Source organism: Aotus nancymaae, unplaced genomic scaffold (genome assembly GCF_030222135.1).
Source record: "Aotus nancymaae isolate 86718 unplaced genomic scaffold, 86718_ANA_hifiasm-v0.15.2.pri h1tg000021l, whole genome shotgun sequence".
NCBI classification, from domain to species: domain Eukaryota; kingdom Metazoa; phylum Chordata; class Mammalia; order Primates; family Aotidae; genus Aotus; species Aotus nancymaae.
In genome coordinates this window covers 9,487,252-9,507,293 of record NW_026988433.1, presented here as the reverse complement: position 1 = coordinate 9,507,293, position 20,042 = coordinate 9,487,252, and the positions used below count along the sequence as shown (strand labels likewise).

The 20,042-nt window shown below is 43.6% G+C and overlaps 1 protein-coding gene and 1 long non-coding RNA gene across 3 annotated transcripts; one reads left to right on the top strand and one right to left on the bottom strand.

The window, feature by feature from the left end:
- Positions 1-1,489: 1,489 nt before the first annotated feature.
- On the bottom strand, positions 1,490-3,347 carry LOC105713426 (uncharacterized). The gene is made up of 3 exons (XR_001106562.2): positions 3,232-3,347; positions 2,938-3,035; positions 1,490-2,497 (listed from the first exon to the last, which is right to left on the bottom strand). It is a non-coding gene; the product is annotated as an uncharacterized LOC105713426 (long non-coding RNA).
- Positions 3,348-3,595: 248 nt separating this feature from the next.
- On the top strand, positions 3,596-18,700 carry TMED2 (transmembrane p24 trafficking protein 2). Of its 2 annotated transcripts, XM_021669965.2 has the most exons (5): positions 3,596-3,835; positions 6,404-6,596; positions 7,281-7,301; positions 9,962-10,069; positions 17,167-18,700. In XM_021669965.2, exons 1-5 carry the CDS (start codon positions 3,656-3,658, stop codon positions 17,289-17,291), a joined length of 627 nt encoding a protein of 208 aa, XP_021525640.1. In that variant the 5' UTR covers positions 3,596-3,655; the 3' UTR covers positions 17,292-18,700. The 2 variants fall into 2 exon arrangements, with proteins under 2 accessions (XP_021525640.1, XP_021525641.1); XM_021669966.2 differs by lacking the exon at positions 7,281-7,301.
- Positions 18,701-20,042: the final 1,342 nt, after the last annotated feature.

The following is a 20,042-nucleotide window of genomic DNA, read 5'->3' as shown; positions in this document are numbered from 1 at the left end:
CAACTGATCCATCTGCCTCGGCCTCTCAAAGTGCTGGGATTACAGGCATGAGCTACCAGGCCCCGCCAAATGTTTATAGCAGCATTAATAATAGCCAAAACTGCCAGGCGTGGTGGCTGATGCCTGTAATCCCAGCACTTTGGGAGGCCAAGGCGGGCAGATCATGAGGTCAGGAGATCAAGACCATCCTGGCCAACATGGTCAAACCCTGTCTCTACTAAAAATACAAAAAAATTAGCTGAATGTGGTGGCGCTGCCAGTGTTTTCAGACATTGGAATTGAATGTATTCAGGTATGACATCCTATGACCCAGTTTGCCACAATCCTCCCCACTCCTACTGCTGATGCTAGTGCCACCTGATTCATATAAACTGCCTGATCCCTAAAGGCATTTGAATTTGAGTCCCATGATTTATATAATAAAATCTTACAATATACAATTCACTGTGTTCCACTGAGACCCTAAGAATGTCCACTTTTTATTTATTTATTTATTGGAGACAGAGTCTCACTCTGTCACACAGGCTGGAGTGCAGTGGCACTATCACAGCTCGGCTCACTGCAGTCTTGACCTCCCAGGCTTGGGTGATCCTTCCACCTCAGCCTCTCAAGTAGCTGGGACTACAGGTATGTGCCACCATGCATGGCTAATTTTTTTGTATGTTTTGTAGAGATGGGGTCTTGCTATACTCCCTGGCTGGTCTTGAACTCATGGACTCAAGCAATCCGCCCACCCCTTGGCCTCCCAAAGTGCTGAGATTACAAGGGTGAGACATCATGCCCAGCCCCACATTTTAATTCCCTGATAGGTGGACTTAGAATATTATTTAATCAGTTCAAAGCATTCTTCTGCAGTTGGGTTGCTTGGGAAGTCAAAAAGAGTTGTATAGGCCAGGTGTGGTGGCTCATGTCTATAATCCCAGCACTTTGGGAGGCCGAGGTGGGGCAGATCACGAGGTCAGGAGATGGAGACCATCCTGGCCAACATGGTGAAACCCAATCTCTACTAAAAATGCAAAAATTAGCTGGGCGTGGTGGCATGCACCTATAGTCCCAGCTACTCGGGAGGCTGAGGTTGCAGTGAACCAAGATCACACCACTGCACTCCAGCCTGGTGACAGAGCAACACTACGTCTCAAACAAATGAACAAACAAACAAAAAGCTAGGCGTGGTGGTTGACACCTGTAATCCCAGCACTTTGGGAGGCCAAGGTGAGAGAATTGCTTGAGCCCAGGAGTTCAAGACTAGCCTGGGTAACACAGGGAGACTTCCATCTCTACAATAGTAAAAACAAAACAAAACAAAACAAAAAATAAACAAAAAAACTAGCTGGGCATGGGTGCTTGTGTCTGTGGTCCCAGCTACTCCAGAGACTGAGGTGGGAGGATTGCTTGAGCCCAGGAATGCAAGGCCGCAGTGAGCCAAGATCATGCCACTGCACTCCAGCCTCAGTGACAAGAGACTCCACGTCAGAAAAAAAACAACAACAAGAGCCCAGGATTTTGGACTGTGCAGGGGTCAGTGCCCCTAACCCCCGTGTTGTTCAAGGGTCAGCTGTACATTGTCACAGGCAGGAAGCCTGCATCACGGCAACGGCTCCTGTTTCTTGAAACCTGAAGTGGGAAACTGGATCCTGGGACACTACTGCCCCCTATTGCCTGTTGGTCTTCAAAGAAATAATCCCTTCAATTTTGCTAGGCCTGTGGTGTCATTCCCTTTTTACAGATAAGGAAACTGAGGCCAGGACGTGGTGGAAAATAATCAAGGTCACACAGCTATGTGCAAAAGGGGAGTAGCAACCCAGGCTCCTCATTCCCAGGTAAGCCCAGTGACCTCAACTGACATGTGTGAAGTCCTTCTGTGGTCCTGTGGCAGGGCCTAAGAGGACAGCCTACTTAGATCAAGTCTGGTGCCTTCATGAGTGAGGCAGAGTAGAAAATAACTGTCATTCACTAGGAAGAAATCTGCATTGTAAACAGAGGAAGGGGTATTTGGCAAAAGGATATCTAGGAACATTTTAGAGATAACAGGTGACATTTGGGTTCTGAAGGACGAATAGGAGTATGGCAGGGTGCAAAGGATGAAAAGACAGCCCCAGCAGCTGGCAACGGCTAAGGGGTATGGAGATGCAGCAAGACTTTGGGGAAATGGTAGAATTCTAACTTTGGGAAATTTGAGCAAGGCAATTTTGTGTGTGTGGTTAAGGTATTACATACATACAATAAAATAAAATGCAATACTTGTGGGTGCAGTGGCTCACGCCTGTAATCCCAGCACTTTGGGAGGCCAAGGCAGTTGGATCACCTGAAGGTCAGGAGTTAGAGACCAGCCTGGCCAACATGGTGAAACCCCGTCTCTACCAAAAATATGAAAATTAGCCGGGCGTGGTGGCAGGTGCCTGTAATCCCAGCTACTCGGGAGGCTGAGGGAAGAGAATCGATCGAACCTGGCAAGCAGAGGTCTCAGTGAGCTGAGACAGGGCCATTGTGCTCCAGCCTGGGTGACAAGGGAGAAACTCCGTCTCAAAATAATAATAATAATAAAATAAAAATGCAACAGTCTAATTGATTTTTTAAAAACATGTAGACATCCATGTATCCACCACCTAGGTAAAGATACTGGACATTCCAGCAACCCGGGAGGATCCCTCGTGCCCATTTCAGGTCTATATGAACCTCCACCGCTCCCCAGTCCCCAGGAAATAGAGGGAGAGGCCAACACAAAACCTAAAAACCAGCGGATTTCGCGCCTGTAATGCCAGCTACTGGGTTGGCTGAGGCAGGAGGATCACTTGCCCAGGAGCTGGAGGCTGCAGTGAGCTATGATCTTGCCACTACACTCTAGCCTGGGTGACAGATCAAGACTCCGTCTCTAAGCAAGCAAACAAACAAACACCCCTCAAAAACCTTGGCTTTCGGCCTGGCGCAGTGGCTCACTCCTGTAATCTCAGCACTTTGGGAGGCCGAGGCGGGCGGATCACTTGAGGTCAGGAATTCGAGACCGGCCTGGCCAACATGGAGAAACCCCGTCTCTACTAAAAAATACAATTAACCGGGCGTGGTGGCTCACGCCTGTAATCCTAACTATTCGAGAGACTGAGGCACGAGAATCGCTTGAACCCGGGAGATGGAGGTTGCAGTGAGCCGAGATCACGCCACTGCACTCCAACTTGGGCAACAGAGCGAGACTCCGTCTCAAAAACAAAACAAAACCAAACGAAACAACACAACCTTGGTTTCAGTCCGCACATTCCCTCCACTCCTATCGCTGCCTGCAAATCTTTCGCCACCTTCCTGGACAGTGCTAAGACGGCACTGCAGAGGCGTCTGGACACTGTCGTTTTCCTGGGAAGTCCACGTGAATTTTAGTTTGGGCGCTAAAGGACTAGGGAAAAACTTTTGGTCCTTCGGAGCCACCGTCCAGGCTCGGTCCGCGGAGAGTCTCTTGTCCCTCGGCGGCTGCCATGCGTCCGTTACGTGGCAGCTGCCGGGGCCCGCCAATCCACTGAGCCCGCATCAGCCCCGACTGGTAGCGCAGGCGGAAGGGGCGGAGCTTAGGCGGCGGCGGCTGAGAAGGCAGCGGGGCGGCGGCGGCGGTGGCGGCGGCGGCTCCGGAGGCCGCAGTCCGGGTCCTGGCTTCGGCCTCAGCCCCACCATGGTGACACTTGCTGAACTACTGGTGCTCCTGGCCGCTCTCCTGGCCACCGTCTCGGGCTACTTCGTTAGCATCGACGCGCATGCCGAGGAGTGCTTCTTTGAGCGGGTCACCTCGGGCACCAAGATGGGCCTCATCTTCGAGGTGGCGGAGGGCGGCTTCCTGGACATCGACGTGGAGGTGCGGGCGAGCTGCCCGCGGCCGAGGCTTGGTCGCGTGGCCGCTCGGGGATTGTTGGCACCTGGGGCCGGCGCGGTGCCTGCTTGGGGAGCGGGCTTGGAAGTCGCTGTCCGATTCCTGGAGAAACTCGGGCCGTCACCCCCCCGCCCCGCCCCGGCCACTGCGACCTCCTAACGGCACCTTTTCCCGCGACTTGCCGGAATTCCGGGATTCCTTCGGGGCTCCTTCGGCATGCTTGGTTGCTTTGGGTTCTCTCCTTGAACGACGGGTTCCCGTTGGAACCTCTCGCCGAGCCTTGTGAATCAGGCGCCGCGTGTCAGTCTGGGCCCCGAAGGCGCTTCTCAGTCGCGGTTAGCTAGTGGCGGGTCTCGATCCAGTTAGCACCTGCTTTCCTTCGTGTTACGGATTAATGTTGGAACGTGGCACGGAAACTTTTCCAAAAAATAGATTAAAATCTATTAAGGATTAAAAAAAAAAAAACTATTGAGCAATGCTAGGCATACTTTCGCGTTGTGTTTATTTTTCATAGAAGCAACCTTAAGGTTCTGCTCATATGTACTCAAGCATCTAGCTGTCTTGTTTAGTCTTCTCTGCCTAGGAGAGATGGGAATTGGGTCATTCGTTTAGGAGTAGGAAGTGCAGTGAAGTATCAGGAGAAAACAGGAAATTAAGAAACTAGCAGTCCCTAAATCTCCACTCATATTTTTGTTGTTGTTGTTTTGTTTTGTTTTTTTTTGAGACACAGTTTCACTCTGTCGTCCAGGCCTGGAGTGCAGTGGCACAATCTTGGCTCACTGCAACGTCCGCCTCCCGGGTTCAAGCAATTCTCCTGCCTCAGCCTCCCAAGTAGCTGGAAATACAGGCGCGCACCACTACACCTAGCCAATTTTTGTATTTTTAGTAGAGACGGGTTTTCACCATGTTGGCCAGGATGGCCTCCAACTCCCGACCTCAGGTGACCTGCCTACCTCGGCCTCCCAAAGGGCTAGGATTACAGGCGTGAGCCACGGCGCCCAGCCTCCACCCATATGGTTTTAAACCAAAAGAATGATGTATCGCTAATTTGTATTTTAATTCACCTGCCAGCATGATTAATTGGGTCTAAGGAGTTTCCGTTTGACAGTGTACTCAGTAGGGCTGGGCACAAGTTATCCAATACAAGTGAAATCCAAAAATAAGGGGATAGCGGAAGGGAGAGACTGTTAGACTTAGCTAAGAATTCCAGTCTCGAAATTGTGCAAGTGACATGGACTTTAAAAGAATGACTGACTTGACCACAACTTAACAGCTGATTTGTAGCAGACTGGGATGAGAATTTTCTCATTGCCAGGCCTGTCCTTTCCTTTAAGCCTCAGGCATCTCAGATAAAGCAGAATTCCTTCACTGTTTGGCAGAAATCTGGAAAACCTTGAAATTTGATTTGACAAGAATTCATTTTGTTTATATTTTTAAAAACCACAAATATTATCTCTCATGGTTTCTGTGGCCAGGAATTACGGAGAGGCTTGGCTGGGTGGTTCTGGCTTGGGGTTTCTCATGAGGTTGTAATCAAGATGTCAAGCAGGGATGCAGAAATTCTACGTTCTAAAGAGATGTATTTTTACTTGAGTTTTGCTATCAGTCACAGTTACATGTTTGTTGGTGATATTAGGCCAGTTGGAGACCACATTGAAAGTGAGGTTTCTGTTTCTGAGGGGTTTAATAAGGACAAATAAGACATAAATGTCAAAACCAAAAGGTGTTTTAGGGAGCCATGAAGACAATCCTTGTTTTATAAAATGGGAGAACTGCAGCCCAAAATGGTTGTTATCACTTACTGAAGTGGAGCTAATCGTTAAGTTACATATTCTTGGTGAATTTCTTTCTTTTCTTTTTTTTTGAGATGAGTCTCTCTCTGTTGCCCAGGCTGGAGTGCAATGGTGCCATCTCGGCTTACTGCAACCTCCACTTCCTGTGCGATTTTCCTGCCTCAGCCTCTGGAGTAGCTGGGATTACAGGCGCGTACCATCAAACCTGGCTACTTTCTGTAATTTTAGTAGAGATGGGGTTTCACCACGTTGGCCAGGCTGGTCTTGAACTCCTGACCTCAGGTGATCTGCCCGCCTAGGCCTCCCAGAGTGCTGGGATTACATATGTGAGGAACCATGCCTGGCCATATTCTTGGTGAATTTCTTTTTTTTTTTTTTTTTGAAACGGAGTTTCACTCTTGTTATCCAGGCTAGAGTGCAATGGCGCGATCTTGGCTTACCGCAACCTCCATCTCCTGGGTTCAAGCAGTTCTCCTGCCTCAGCCTCCCGAGTAGCTGGGACTACGGGCATGCGCCACCATGCCCAGCTAATTTTTTTTGTATTTTTAGTAGAGACGGGGTTTCACCATGTTGACCAGGATGGTCTCGATCTCTTGACCTCGTGATCCACCTGTCTCGGCCTCCCAAAGTGCTAGGATTATAGGCGTGAGCCACCGCGCCCGGCCCATTCTTGGTGAATTTCTTACTGCCGTTAGACATTACTTATAGATTTGTGACTAAAGCTTTTGTGACATTTTCTGTGTTTCTCTCTTGCCTCCAGATTACAGGACCAGATAATAAAGGGATTTACAAAGGAGACCGAGAATCCAGTGGGAAATACACATTTGCTGCTCACATGGACGGAATATACAAATTTTGTTTTAGTAATCGAATGTCTACTATGACTCCAAAAATAGTGATGTTCACCATTGATATTGGGGAGGCTCCGAAAGGACAAGACATGGAAACAGAAGGTGAGATGAACATTCAGAAGATTTATATCGCATTCCATGAGCTCATTTTAGTTCTATACATTTTTACCTATCTGAGTGGAATACTTATTTTTTTTAAATTTCTTAACCAAAAACTATTGTGAAATATGCTTTTCACTTTTTGCAAGTCTCCTAATAAAAAAGTTTCTTGAAGCTAGTATTTATGTATTTATTATTATTTTTTTGTTCTTTTTTTTTTTTGGAGACAGAGTCTCACTCTTTTGCCCAGGCTGGAGTGCAATGGTATGATCTTGGCTCACTGCAACCTCTGCCTCCCGGGTTCAAGCGATTCTCCTGCCTCAGCCTCCTGAGTAGCTGGGACTACAGGCATATGCCACCATGCCCAGCTAATTTTTGTATTTTTAGTAGAGATGGGGTTTTGCCATGTTGGGCAGGCTGGTCTCAAACTCCTGACTTCAGGTGATCCACCCGCCTCGGCCTCCTAAAGTGCTGGGATTTTTTTGTTCTTTACATTTGTCCTTCTGACAGGTTTTCTTAGTCACTTTGTGCTCTTGTAAGCATGTAGGTTCCGTGTGTCTTAGGTTATTTTTTCTGTTTATTTGCTAATCCTGGCATATACTTTATTTGCTCATTTGTATACATGACTAGTTTAGCTAAACTTTTTGTTGGCTCTTTTTGTGTTAAGTTATCTTAACTTTCCTTCAGGTGGTGGAGATACCTGGGATGGTATGTGGATTGCTTTTTGACAGCATCCTTTTTGCATCTTTTTGTTTGCTAATGTCTAATTTCTGCTTTCTTTTTTCTAACCTCAGTTTGTTGGCATGAGAGTGTTTTTTTCTCTTAAATCCCTACAACTAATTGGGTTTTTTTTTAATTTTTATTTTTTATTTGGTTGACAGGAGGTATAGGTTAGGTTATTTTAAACTAAGCACTGAGAACACAGTGATTGACATTTTAGTAGTAACATTTTTGTTCTTTAAAATAAATGCTAAAGAGTGAAAATTCAAGGATAAGGGGACAGAAGTCCCAAATAAACGTAGCTCATAGCAAATGGTGCCTTTGACTTTGTAGAAAGTATTTTGTAGACTTCCTAACCTGAAGCTTGGTTGGATATGAAATGCAGTTCTAGGAGCCATATGTTGATATGAAGACCAAAGTTCTTTTAGCCTTATGTTGCAGTGAAATTGTTTATTATTTAGGTTACCAGTAATAAACCCTGATTGGTTCTTGGTGGTTCTGGATAAATTGCTTATTGGGAGCCAGAACATTTAGTAGTTTTTTTTTTTCCACAGTGCCTGCCAGGGTTTTTGAAGCCAATCATTGTTCTACACATTTCATAGTATAATATTAGCATGGTAACATTTGTCCCAGATACTCAGTATTAGTAAATTGCTAACATAAGGAAGCTGAGTTGTTTGGTTTGATTTTGAAATATATACAGTATAGAGAGTCCTACTACTTAGTAATTCCTGTGCTCATTTTTCAGGGTCATTTATAGGGTAGGACTTGACTAATTTTCAGGGAGAATGAGGAGTTCTTTCATTTATTTTCTAGAGATTGATCCTATTTAAATAGTTTGAAAATGTTGGTTGATGAATGTGAATATTGAACTTCTTAGATAATTTTTTAACATACATCAAAAATTATCGCTTTTGCTTGTTATTGTCAGTGAATGGCAGCTGTCAAATCAAGTCTTCCTCTAAAGCAGTGGTTCTCAAGTGAGGATGGTCTTTATGCCCCAGGGGATATTTGGCAATATGTGGAGGCATTTTTTATTCTGAAGACTGCATGGTTACGTGTTCCTGGCATCTAGGGCTGGAGGCCATGGAGGCTGCTAAACACCCTACATGCATCAGACAGCGCTCCACAACATAGAACAGCTTTTGGTCCAAGTCCAAAATGGCAACAGTGCCACTGCTGAGAAACGCTGCTCCACTGCTTCCTCGTTGTGCATGGGGCTTCCAAAGGGAAATGAGTGACATTCCAATTCAACTACCTTCAGTGGTAGAGGCCCTTGCTTTCTCTTAAGAAACTTGGGATTGTCTGTGATAATCTGGAATCCCAGATGAGACCCAATCTTGGGCAGGGATGAAGAGATCCCCCTTTCCCTGGGAATGTTTCATGGTGCTGTTTATCTCCTGCCTGTCCACTGTCCTAACATGGCACTATCTAGAAGCGCATGCTTACTCTTCAGAACAGTATCTTGTATGTGTTTTTGGTTCAAGAGGATACCTGGTTGAAAATTTGTGCTGCTAAGGGCTTGTCTGTATTTACGCTGCCTGCTGTTCCCCACTATAGTGAAATCATTACTTTGTCACAGAAGAATGTTTGAGTTGATGTGGATTTTCCTAAGAGCATTTTAATGTTTTTCTCTGCTCAGCTTCATAGAGATTAAAAGTCTGTTTTGGTGCTGCTCCTTAATTAATATTAGAGTTACATGACTCTTAGATTTTGTTATTTGTAGGATTATGTTTAAAAAAATACATGTATTTATTTTGTATTCTTGGTTCCTCCCCAACCCTGTGTTGTACTACTTCTCTGTAGTTAATAGTCAGTATAGTGAACTTCACGTAACATTTCATTAGAAGAAATTTCCTGGGTTTTTAAAAATTTCCTTAGTAAGCATTATGTAGTATGTTTCCTACCCTGAAAGAGGTTTCTCTACTGGGAAGGGACTTTTAAAAATACTTTGAGAATTAAATTGTCATCATGATTCATATCAGTAGTCCAAATTGATGTTTGAACCATTTCTAAAAATAGCTTCTTTTGCAGGCCTTTTCTGAGGATTTTAAAAAGTTATTTTATAAGTATTTTTCAAAAAGAGATTGCCCCAGCCTAGGCAACATAGTGAGACCCCGTATCTAAAAAATAAAAAGGTAGCCAGGCTTAGTGAGGTAGTCCTGTAGTCCTAGCTACTCAGGAGGCTCAGGCAGGAGATTGCTTGAGCCCAGGAATTTGAGGTTACAGTGAGCTATAATTGTGCCACTGCACTCAAGCCTGGGTGATAGAGAGAGATCCTGTCTTGGGAAAAAAAGAAAAAAAAAAAGATGGCCGGGCACAGTGGCTCACGCCTGTAATCCTGACACTTTGGGAGACTGAGGTGGGTGGATCACCTGAGGTCAGGAGTTCAGACACACCTGACCAACATGGTGAAATCCTATCTCTATTAAAAATACAAAAATTAGCTTGCTGTGGCACTGTGCACCTGTAATTCCAGCTACTCGGGAGACTGAGGCAGGAGAATCACTTGAACCCTGGAAGGAGAGTGAGCCAAGATTGCACCACTGCACTCCAGCCTGGGCAAAAGAATGAGACTCTGTCTCAAAAAAAAAAAAAAAAAAAAAAAAAAAAAACTGACAAATGTGTGCTGTTTTCAAATCCTGTAGCTCACCAGAACAAGCTAGAAGAAATGATCAATGAGCTGGCAGTGGCAATGACAGCTGTAAAGCACGAACAGGAATACATGGAAGTCCGGGAGAGGATACACAGAGCCAGTAAGTGAATGCCGTCACTTTGCAGCAGTGTCTGATGGTGAAGGTTGTTTTACTCAACAGCTTGCTTGTATTTTCCTCATTTGGAAACTTTGCAGTGAAAGCATTGGCTTTAAAAGTATACCTACATGAGATATTTTTTGAGCATACACGTTTGTGGAGCTTTGTAGTTTATTACTGGGACATTCATTCTAAACTAGAAAATCCTATTAAGATTTAGCACAAGCTTTTTGGTGTTTTGGCCAGGTGTGGTGGCTCATGCCTGTAATGCCAGCACTTTGGGAGGCTGAGGTGGGTGGATCACCTGAGGTTGGGATTTTGAGACCAGCCTGGCCAACATGGTGAAATACTGTCTCTACAAAAAATAAAAAAATTAGCTGGGTGTGGTGGCATGTGCCTATAGTCCCTGCTACTCGGGAGGCTGAGGCATGAGAATCACTTGATCCTGGGAGGCGTAGATTGCAGTGAGCCAAGGTCACACCATTGCACTCCAGCCTGGGCAACGGAGAACGGAGTAAGACTGTCTCAAAAAATAAATAAATAAAATAAAGAGTTTGGTTTTTAAAAAATGTATGATTAGCTAAGGAAAAGCTAATTGTTTTCTTAGAATGGGAAAATGTTGTAAAATGGGTGTCGCATTGGTTTTTTAATCACATACCTGAAACTTATGTGCCAGTGGGATTAATATTAGAGCTGAGATTTAACTTTTTTACTAAAATGGAAGCCTTGATATAGTTAGATTAGAAAACACTAAAACTTGAGTAGAGGCAAGTCACCAGGTGAAGATCAGTTTGGGCTCTCAAGTTTGTAAGTTGGGAACTTGGAATGTATTTTTCTGTGGAAACAGTGATGATTGAAATCTTGTGTTAGGTTGCAAAAGCCTGTTTTTGCAGCAGGATAGAGCATTAAAAATTAGGCTTTTGCATTTAAAATTAAGAGGTACTATATTTGACACACAGACTAGTTCCATGTATTAGGTTCAGGCCCACACTGTTGTTCAGTTTTTTCATCCTCCAAGTAGTACTTGGGGAGAGATCTCCCTGGGAGCAAGTTCTTGTCTTAAGGGCAGTGATTTTATGTCAGTAATCTTTGTTCTGAGACTGGGGTAGAGAGTGGAGAGAAGAGTGATTCAAAAAGATAAGTACAGCTTGAATTTCTTCCAGATGTGGTTTTTGTTTTCCCCGTCCTTAAATCTGTTCTTGCTACTTATGGAAACAAACCTTTAGGATCTCGAACACAGATATCAGCTCCTGTTGGCAGGAAGATGTATAAATGTAATAGCCTGGAGAGCTCCCCTCATCCCCACCTTTTTTAGGAATGGAGTGGGGCATGATATGGACCAAGGTTTGTCTACAAGCACTCCAGCCTCTTCCCTCATAATTTTTTCTCCTTGCCACACGCTTAATCTCACCCTCTGGGATCTTCGCTTTCTCTCTCTTACCTTGTTGGGACCTATTTATTGGTTACCTTGCTCCCAGATGGGGACCAGCCCATTCTGGGATTGGAAGGGCACTGAACTAAGTTAGAGGGCAAGTTCCTCTACTTTGCAATGTTAACTGGTTCAGACCACACGGCTTTAAAGTTACAAAGAAGTTCTTGGGAACACAGTGGCCAGAGGAAGCACATGTCTTCCAGTCTTAGGGGGGGTCCAGCCTTGTTCTCTCACCCATGATTTGAGTGGAAGAGATACTCCTGTATTTGTTTCACAAATAGTGAGCTATGTGTTCATATTTAAAAGTGTTAGCAATTTCTAGAATTTATAGGTATTCAGTTTAAATTTGCAAAACAAAAGGTTCCCATGATGTTTTGTTTTTGTGAGTTTTCCTATAGGACTCACTCCTCAGCAATGAACATAACGAGACCCTTTCACTACAGTGTTGTAATAATACTGTGTTGCTTCTAGATCAGGCTAATATGTGAGTGGCGTGAGGACAGTGTCCCAGGTCGCTACATTCTGATGTTATTGGGCTTCTGTGTTCTGTTTAAAGATGCATTTTTCTTTGTGAGGCGGAGGTGGGCGGATCACCTGAGGTCAGGAGTTTGAGACCAGCCTGGTCAACATGGCGAAACCTCCTCTCTACTAAAAATACAAAAATTAGCCAGGTGTGGTGGCTTATGCCTGTAGTCCCAGATACTTGGGAGGCTGAGGCAAGAGAATCGCTTGAACCTGGGAGGCGGAGGTTGCAGTGAGCCTAGATTGTGCCACTGCACTCCAGTCTGGGTGACAGAGCGAGACTCCATCTCAAAGAAAGAAAAGAAAAATGATGCATTTTTCTATAAGTGAAAGAAGAGAATACTACTTTTCACAGTCACAAATAAGAGACCATGTGGCAGATAACATTTCTCAGGTATAATTTTTATAATTAGGAGAAAAAAGTTAACACATATTTAGTTATTAAATTTGGAAAATACAGACAAGCATAAAGAGAAAATAGCACTCAGAGTTTGCCACATAGATAATCACTGTTTAATCACATTAAAGTCTGTTTCCTTTTAGCCTTGCCTTTTCTTGAAATAGGAATTGCAGCATTAAAAAGCTGTGTATTTTTATTTTTTATTTTTTAAGACAGAGTCTCACTCTGTCGCCAGGTTAGAGTGCAGTGGCACAATCTTGACTCACTGCAACCTCCACCTCCCAGGTTCAAGTGATTCTCCTGCCTCACCCTCCCGAGTAGCTGGGACTACAGGTGCACGCCACCACACCCAGCCAATGTTTGTATTTTTAGTAGAGACGGGGTTTCACCATGTTGACCAGGATGGTCTTGATCTCTTGACCTCTTGATCCACCTGCCTCGGCCTCCCAAAGTGCTGGTATTACAGGTGTGAGCCACCGCGCCTGGCCAGGTGTGTATTTGTTTAAGAGATGGTTGCCTTACTCTGTTGCCCAGGCTGGAGCACAATGGCTATTCACAAGTACAATCATAGCACACTCCAGCCACCTCAAACTCCTGGGTTCAAGTGCTCCTTCTGCTTCAGCCTCCTGAGTAGCTGGGACTACAGGTGTGTGCTACTACACCTGTCTGTACAGTTTCATATCCTGTTTTTCTCTTAGTCACTTTAAGAAAAGCGTTTTTTGGCAGGGTGCAGTGGCTCACACCTGTGATTCTAGCACTTTGGGAGGCCAAGGTGGGAAGATCACTTGAGCCCAGGATTTGGAAACCAGCCTAGGCAACATGGCAAGACCCCATCTCTATGGGGGAAAGAAAAAAGGAGATGCGTTACTAAGTTTTCAGCAGAAGTAAATTTCACGTCCTGGAATTAGTACTACATACAAGTTTAGTGATTTTGGTTGTTCTTAGAATTCTAGTTAATGTTTTTTAGCATGTGTCTATTTTTACTCTGGAAAAAAAAAAATCACACAACTTGAGGTGGGTGCAGTGGCTTATGCCTGTAATCCCAGCACTTTGGGAGGCTGAGGCAGGTGGATCACCTGAGGTCGGGAGTTTGAGACAGCCTGACCAACATGGAGAAACCCCATCTCTACTAAAAATACAAATATAGCTGGGTGTGGTGGCGCATGCCTGTAATCCCAGCTACTTGGGAGGCTGAGGCAGGAGAATTGCTCCAACCCAGGAGGCAGAGGTTGCAGTGAGCCGAGATCGTGCCATTGCACATTGCACCAGCCTGGGCAACAAGAGCTAAACATGTCTCAAAAAAAAAGAAAAAAAATCACACAGCTTTTGAGTAACTTTAAGTAATTCTTTTTTAAAAAAAATATTTTTATTTCTGACAAAAGTGCCATTTAGAATAAAAGTTACTCTTTTGGAAACATGTTAATTGCTTTTTCACTCACTTTCTTTTTATTTATTTATTTATTTTCTGAGACAGAGTCTCGCTCTGTCACCCAGGCTGGAGTGCAGTGGCACGATCTCAGCTCACTGCAAGCTCAAGCAATTCTCATGCCTCAGCCTCCCGAGTAGCTAGGATTACAGGTATGCACCACCCCCCCCAGCTATTTTTGTTTGTAATTTAGTAGAGACAGGGTTTCGCCATGTTGCCTAGGCTGGTCTTGAACTTGTGTACTCAAGTGATCCACCCACCTGTGTCTTTCGAAGTGCTGGGATTACAGGCATGAGTCACTGTGCCTGGCCTATTTGGTCACCCACGGTGGAGTGCAGTGCATGATCTTGGTTCGCTGCAACCTCCGCCTCCCAGGTTCGAGCAATTCTCTGCCTCAGCCTCCCAAGTAGCTGGGATTACAGGCGCCTGCCACCATGCCTGGCTAATTTTGATATTTTTAGTAGAGATGGGAGTTTCACCATCTTGGCCAGACTGGTCTTGAACTCCTGACCTCATGATCCACCTGCCTCAGCCTCCCAAAGTGCTGGGATTACAGGCATCAGCCACCTTGCCTGGCCCTGTTTTCTTTTTAGAGACACAGGGTCTTACTCTGCTGCCCATGCTGTAGTGCTGTGGTGACAATATATAGCTCACTGCAGCCTCAACCTCCTTGACTAAAGTGATTCTTCTGCCTCAGTCTCCCAAGTAGCTGGAACTATAGGCATGTACTACCATACCTGGCTAATTTTTTTCGTATATTTTGTAGAGACAGGGTTTCTCCATATTGCCCAGGGTTGGTCTCTGACTCTTGAGCTTAAGCAATCCTCCTTCCTTGGCCTCCCAAAGTGCTGGGATTATAGTGTAATTATTTTTATTTTTATTTTTTTTTGAGACGGAGTTTCGCTCTTAATACCCAGGCTGGAGCGCAATGGCGCGATCTCGGCTCACCGCAATCTCCGCCTCCTGGGTTCAGGCAATTCTCCTGCCTCAGCCTCCTGAGTAGCTGGGATTACAGGCACGCGCCACCGTGCCCAGCTAATTTTTTTTTTTTTTGTATTAGTAGAGACGGGGTTTCACCATGTTGACCAGGATGGTCTCGATCTCTTGACCTCGTGATCCACCCGCCTCGGCCTCCCAAAGTGCTGGGATTACAGTAGTGTAATTATTTTTAATGTTGGCCATTTTTAGAAAAATAAAATACTACATAGTAATTTTTAAAAGTTAAGGTTGTAGAATTTGACTGGAGAGTCAGACACAATGGCTTTTGCCTGTAGTCTTAGCTACTTCAGAGGCTGAGGCAAGAGGATTGCTTGAGGTCAGGAGTTTGAGACCAACTTGCAACATGAAATCCTGTTTTTTAAAAAAATAAAATAAATTTAAAAATAGAATTTGGCTGGGCATGGTGGCTCACACCTGTAATCCCAACACTTTGAGAGGCTGAGGTGGGTGGAGCAGGAGGTCAGTAGTTTGAGACCAGCCTGGCCAATAAGATGAAACACCGTCTCTACTAAAAATACAAAAATTAGCCGAGCATGGTGGTGCACATCTGTAATCCCAGCTATTCGGGAGGCTGAGACAGGAGAATAGCTGGAACCCGGGAGGTGGAGGTTGCAGTGAGCCGAGATCGTGCCACTGCACTCCAGCCTGGGCGACAGAGTGAGACTCTGTCTCATAAAAATAAATAAATAAATAAAAATAGAAAGAATTTGATCAGAAACTTGAATGTAACAAATTGAGTATAGTAAATAAATATAGAGTAGGTGTGAATTTTACTTTAAGGATCAAATCCTTAGTTTGAGAGTTGGATAGATGATGAGAATAGTTTGTCTTGTATTTGACGGTCTGGTAGTAACTGTCAGTATTGATCTATGTGACTGAGCAACCTCTTCCACCGAGAACAGTTGCCAAGTACACAGTAGGTGCTCAAATATTTATCACATATTTGGGGAAAAAGACACTTAGACTGACATATTTTGACTTTGTAAGTATTGCATTTTGGCGAACTGTGATTTTGAAATTATTCCTTATTTTTTTAGAAGTCAGTCTTCTGATTCAGCAAAAAGGATACTAATATAGGATGTTTCAATGGGGAGGGAGAAAAATGGTGGGATTGGGTTTTAAGCCTAGAAGTATGACTTTGAGCAAGTCACCTTTTCTTCTTTGCTCCCCGTATACATGCAGAATGGACTTGGCTATATGGTTATCTTTAAGGTTTCTTTTAAAAATCTCTGCTTCTACTTTGGGAGGCTGAGGCAGGAGGATCAGTTGAGGCCAGGAGTTCAAGACCAATTTGGGCAACGTAGCAAGACCCTTTCTCTACACAAACAGAAAAAATTAGTTGGGCAGGCTGGTGCACACCTGTACTTTCAGCTACTCAGGAGGCTGAGGTGGAAGGATTGCTTGAGTCCAGTTCAAGGTTGCAGTGAGCTATGATTGTATCACTGCATTCCAGCCTGGGCAATAGAGCAAACAAAAACTTTGCTGCTGAGTTGCTTGTAGATAAAAGTAGTTAAGAGTGTAGATGACCCATAGCTTACAATGACTTCACTTCAAAATGTTCTGCTTTATGATGGTGCAAAAGTGATGTGCATTCAGTAGAAACTGCATCAAGTACCCATGCAACCATTCTGTTTTTTTTTGAGATGGAGTTTCACTCTTGTCCCCCAGGCTGGAGTGCAATGGCATGATCTCAGCTCACCACCTCTACCTCCTGGGTTCAAGCGATTCTCCTGCCTCAGCCTCCTGAGTAGCTGGGATTACAGGCATACACCACCATGCCTGGCTAATTTTGTATTTTTTGTAGAGATGGGGTTTCTCTGTGTTGGTCAGGCTGGTGTTGAACTCCTGACCTCAGGTGATCCTCCCGCCTTGGCCTCCCAAAGTTCTGGGAGTGAGCCCACTGTGCCTGGCCCATTCTGTTTTTTACTTTCAGTGTAGTGTTCAATAAGTTGATAAAATATAAAATGCAGTTTAACTTACATGAGATATAAAACACTTTATTATAAAATAATCTTTGTGTCGTTAGATGCTTTTGCCCAACTGTAGGCTAGTCTCAGTGTTCTGATCATGTTTTAGGTAGGCTAGGCTAAGCTATGATGTTTGGTAGGTTAGGTGTATTAAATATATTTTTTACTTATGTATTTTCAACTTAAGCTGGGTTTATTGGGATGTAACTCCATCGTAAGTTGACAACATTTATTCTATGAATGGTGTATAAAATATTACTTTCACACAGCGTGAAGACTAGAATAATTATGATGCCTATGTTTTTTTGGGGGAGAATTGTTGTTAAATTTTGTTTGTTTGTTTGTCCTCAACAGTCAACGACAACACAAACAGCAGAGTGGTCCTTTGGTCCTTCTTTGAAGCTCTTGTTCTAGTTGCCATGACATTGGGACAGATCTACTACCTGAAGAGATTTTTTGAAGTCCGGAGGGTTGTTTAAAAAGCCTCTTCCTGATGATCCCAAACTCAGAATTCACTGTTTACCAAACACCTTGGTCACAATAATGTCATTAGTTTCTCCATTTTTATTTTCTGAACTATACATTCACAACTTATATTTCCTTGTGATTAATAGATATTGGGGGAAAAACACCTTTTTAGGAAAGTTACAGTGCAAATTTGACAGTTGATTGGCATAATTTCTTATTTGAATGCTGCCTCCATTATATAGGTCCTTCCAGGAACTCAAACACTGTAAGTGAAATATGGGCATACAGTTTTTATTATTTCTTTTTTCCTTTTGTTTTCATAATTAAATGCAGTTTGTTCAGGAAATCGGCACAAAGCCTGATAGTACTTTACTAAAATGACTGCATTCTTTAGATTCCCTTATTTTGTGGTTCAAGTCACTAACAATTCATTTTTGTTGAGTCCTTACAAGAAACGATAGTATGAATCTTGACGGTTTCTGCCCATCCTAATGACAGAGCTCTCTGACTTGGGCATATGCTGCCAGGCTGGGTACTTTTATACTTTGTTTTCTTGTTTTGCTTTAAAGCTACAACTCAGCATCCATTTTCCCCCATACATTTTTACATTGAACCTTAGGACTCAATCACCTCCACTTAAATTGATGACACAAGCAGCTAATAACCATTTTTGGGTTTCTGCCTAACCTTCTAATTGTCTGTTAAAGCCAGTTCTCTGGTGTCCCAGTGAATGGTGGCTCTTTTTCTTTCCACACTGGCACATCCACTTCCCTTACTCTTGGCACGTAGGAAATATGCATTTACATAATTGGAAAAGTCTGGATTTCTGATGCCAAAGGGTTAAAGCCTCTTGGATTTCATTGCGGTGATATACAGCCACTATTTTATTTTTGATCAGTGGCCTTTGGGCCACTGTTTAACTAGGGCACTGAACATCAGTGTCAGCACTAGGGTTTTTGTTTGTTTCTCTTGGGTCTTTCTTTTTGGCACATGTGAATTTTGTTTTGTGTAAAGTGAAATGACTCTTTCTCTTGTTCTCTAATGATGGGTTTAAAATTAAGAGCATCTGGTTTTGGTATGGGGATGATCCAGGATTATGTTGTGACTGATACATATTAGTTACTTGTACATTTTTTTTTTTTTATCTTTGCAAGGGGAAAACTACAAGTAACGAGTTTTATATAATTAATTTAAATTTGTTACAGGTTTTCATGTTCAGGATAAACAATTTTTCAACCTTGGGTGAGAACACTTGCAACAGTTTATTGATAAGGTGACTTTCACCTTTGGACAACTGTTGCATGCCAATTTTTTTTTTGTGTGTGAAACACTTCAAAATTGATTTAAAAAATGTAAATTTAAAATTGGTTGTATCTAATATGCCCCTGGTTCAGTAAATAAACAATTCTTTTTAAAAACAGTCAGTATTCTGTGTTTTATTTTATTTTATTTTTTGTATTCTGTGTTTTATATATTGGCAGTTAATTCACATTTTTTACACACCAACTTTCTGTTCTTATTTGACATGAGACATGTCCATGTTTTTTGAGTGTTCGTGCCTATTACTTTTTAATTCTATAAACTTGAGGATAGTGAATGGTACCAAATTTTAGTTTCTGCACGTTTTCCTGTGTGGCTTCTCTGGTGGATCAGTGCTAAAATCTCAAGTATTTTTCTATTTGGGGAAAAAAGAAAGGGTTGAATTATTTTCATTCACTCGCAAGGTTTATGGATGTGGAAAATAGGTTAAAAGACAGATTAAATGATTTGCCCAAGGCTACAGATAACAGAGCGAAAGGTGGATCCAGAGACTAGATCTCCACCTGTAGAAACTGTTCTTCCTCTGTGAACTAACAGCCTGCTGGTAATAAAAGTAGCTACCGGCTGGGCACAGTGGCTCACGCCTGTAATCCCAGCACTTTGGGAGGCAAGCAGATCATGAGGTCAAGAGATTGAGACCATCCTGGCCAACATGGTGAAACCCATCTCTAGTAAAATACAAAAATTATCTGGGCGTGGTGGCGTGAGCCTGTAGGGGAGGCTGAGGCAGGAGAATTGCTTGAATCCGGGAGGCAGAGATTGCAGTGAGCCGAGATCGTGCCACTGCACTCCAGCCTGGCACCTGTCGACGGAGCAAGACTCTGTCTCAAAAAAAAAAAAAGTAGCTACCATTTATTGAGCACTGTGTAAAGTGTTGATCTAGTATTAAGCACTTTACTTGGTCTTATTTATGCTTCAAAACTGCCATTACCTTGGGTAAAATCAGTTTGAAAATGAGAAGGAAAACAGGCTTAGAAAGGGCCCTAAGGGCAGAAAACTAGTAGATAGTAAAGTCCAGAAGACACACATGGATATGCAGTTTCCCTATGCCCTTAGAACTGCCTGTGAAGTACCCCCCTCTCTTTTTTTTTTTGGAGCCATAGATCTCACTCTGTTCCCAGGTTGAAGTGTGTTGGCTTGATCTCTGCTCACTGAAGCCTCAACCTCCCAGGCTCTACAAAGGAACCTTCAGAATTAAGACCCCCAAGATATAGGGAAGACTATTCATTTTTATGCTTAGGCTCAACAAAATATGCACAGCTGTGTAGAAATAGGACTGGACAAGAAGGGCATGATCGAATGCTCATAGACTGAATGGGGAAGCCTAGCAAGGCCTGTCTGGATTTTTCTCCACCTCTCTGTGCAGCATTCTTTCCTTCTGGGTAGGGGACAGAACCCTTCCTGGAATGGGGTCTTAAAACCTACAATCAAAACAAAGGAGG

Bases quoted from the DNA above. Each gene is read 5' to 3' on its own strand.
- TMED2 (XM_021669965.2), top strand. From the start codon at position 3,656: ATGGTGACACTTGCTGAACTACTGGTGCTCCTGGCCGCTCTCCTGGCC. The intron at 6,597-7,280 runs GTGAGATGAACA...ACTTTCCTTCAG, and splicing joins ACAAGACATGGAAACAGAAG to GTGGTGGAGATACCTGGGAT. The intron at 7,302-9,961 runs GTATGTGGATTG...CAAATCCTGTAG, and splicing joins TGGTGGAGATACCTGGGATG to CTCACCAGAACAAGCTAGAA.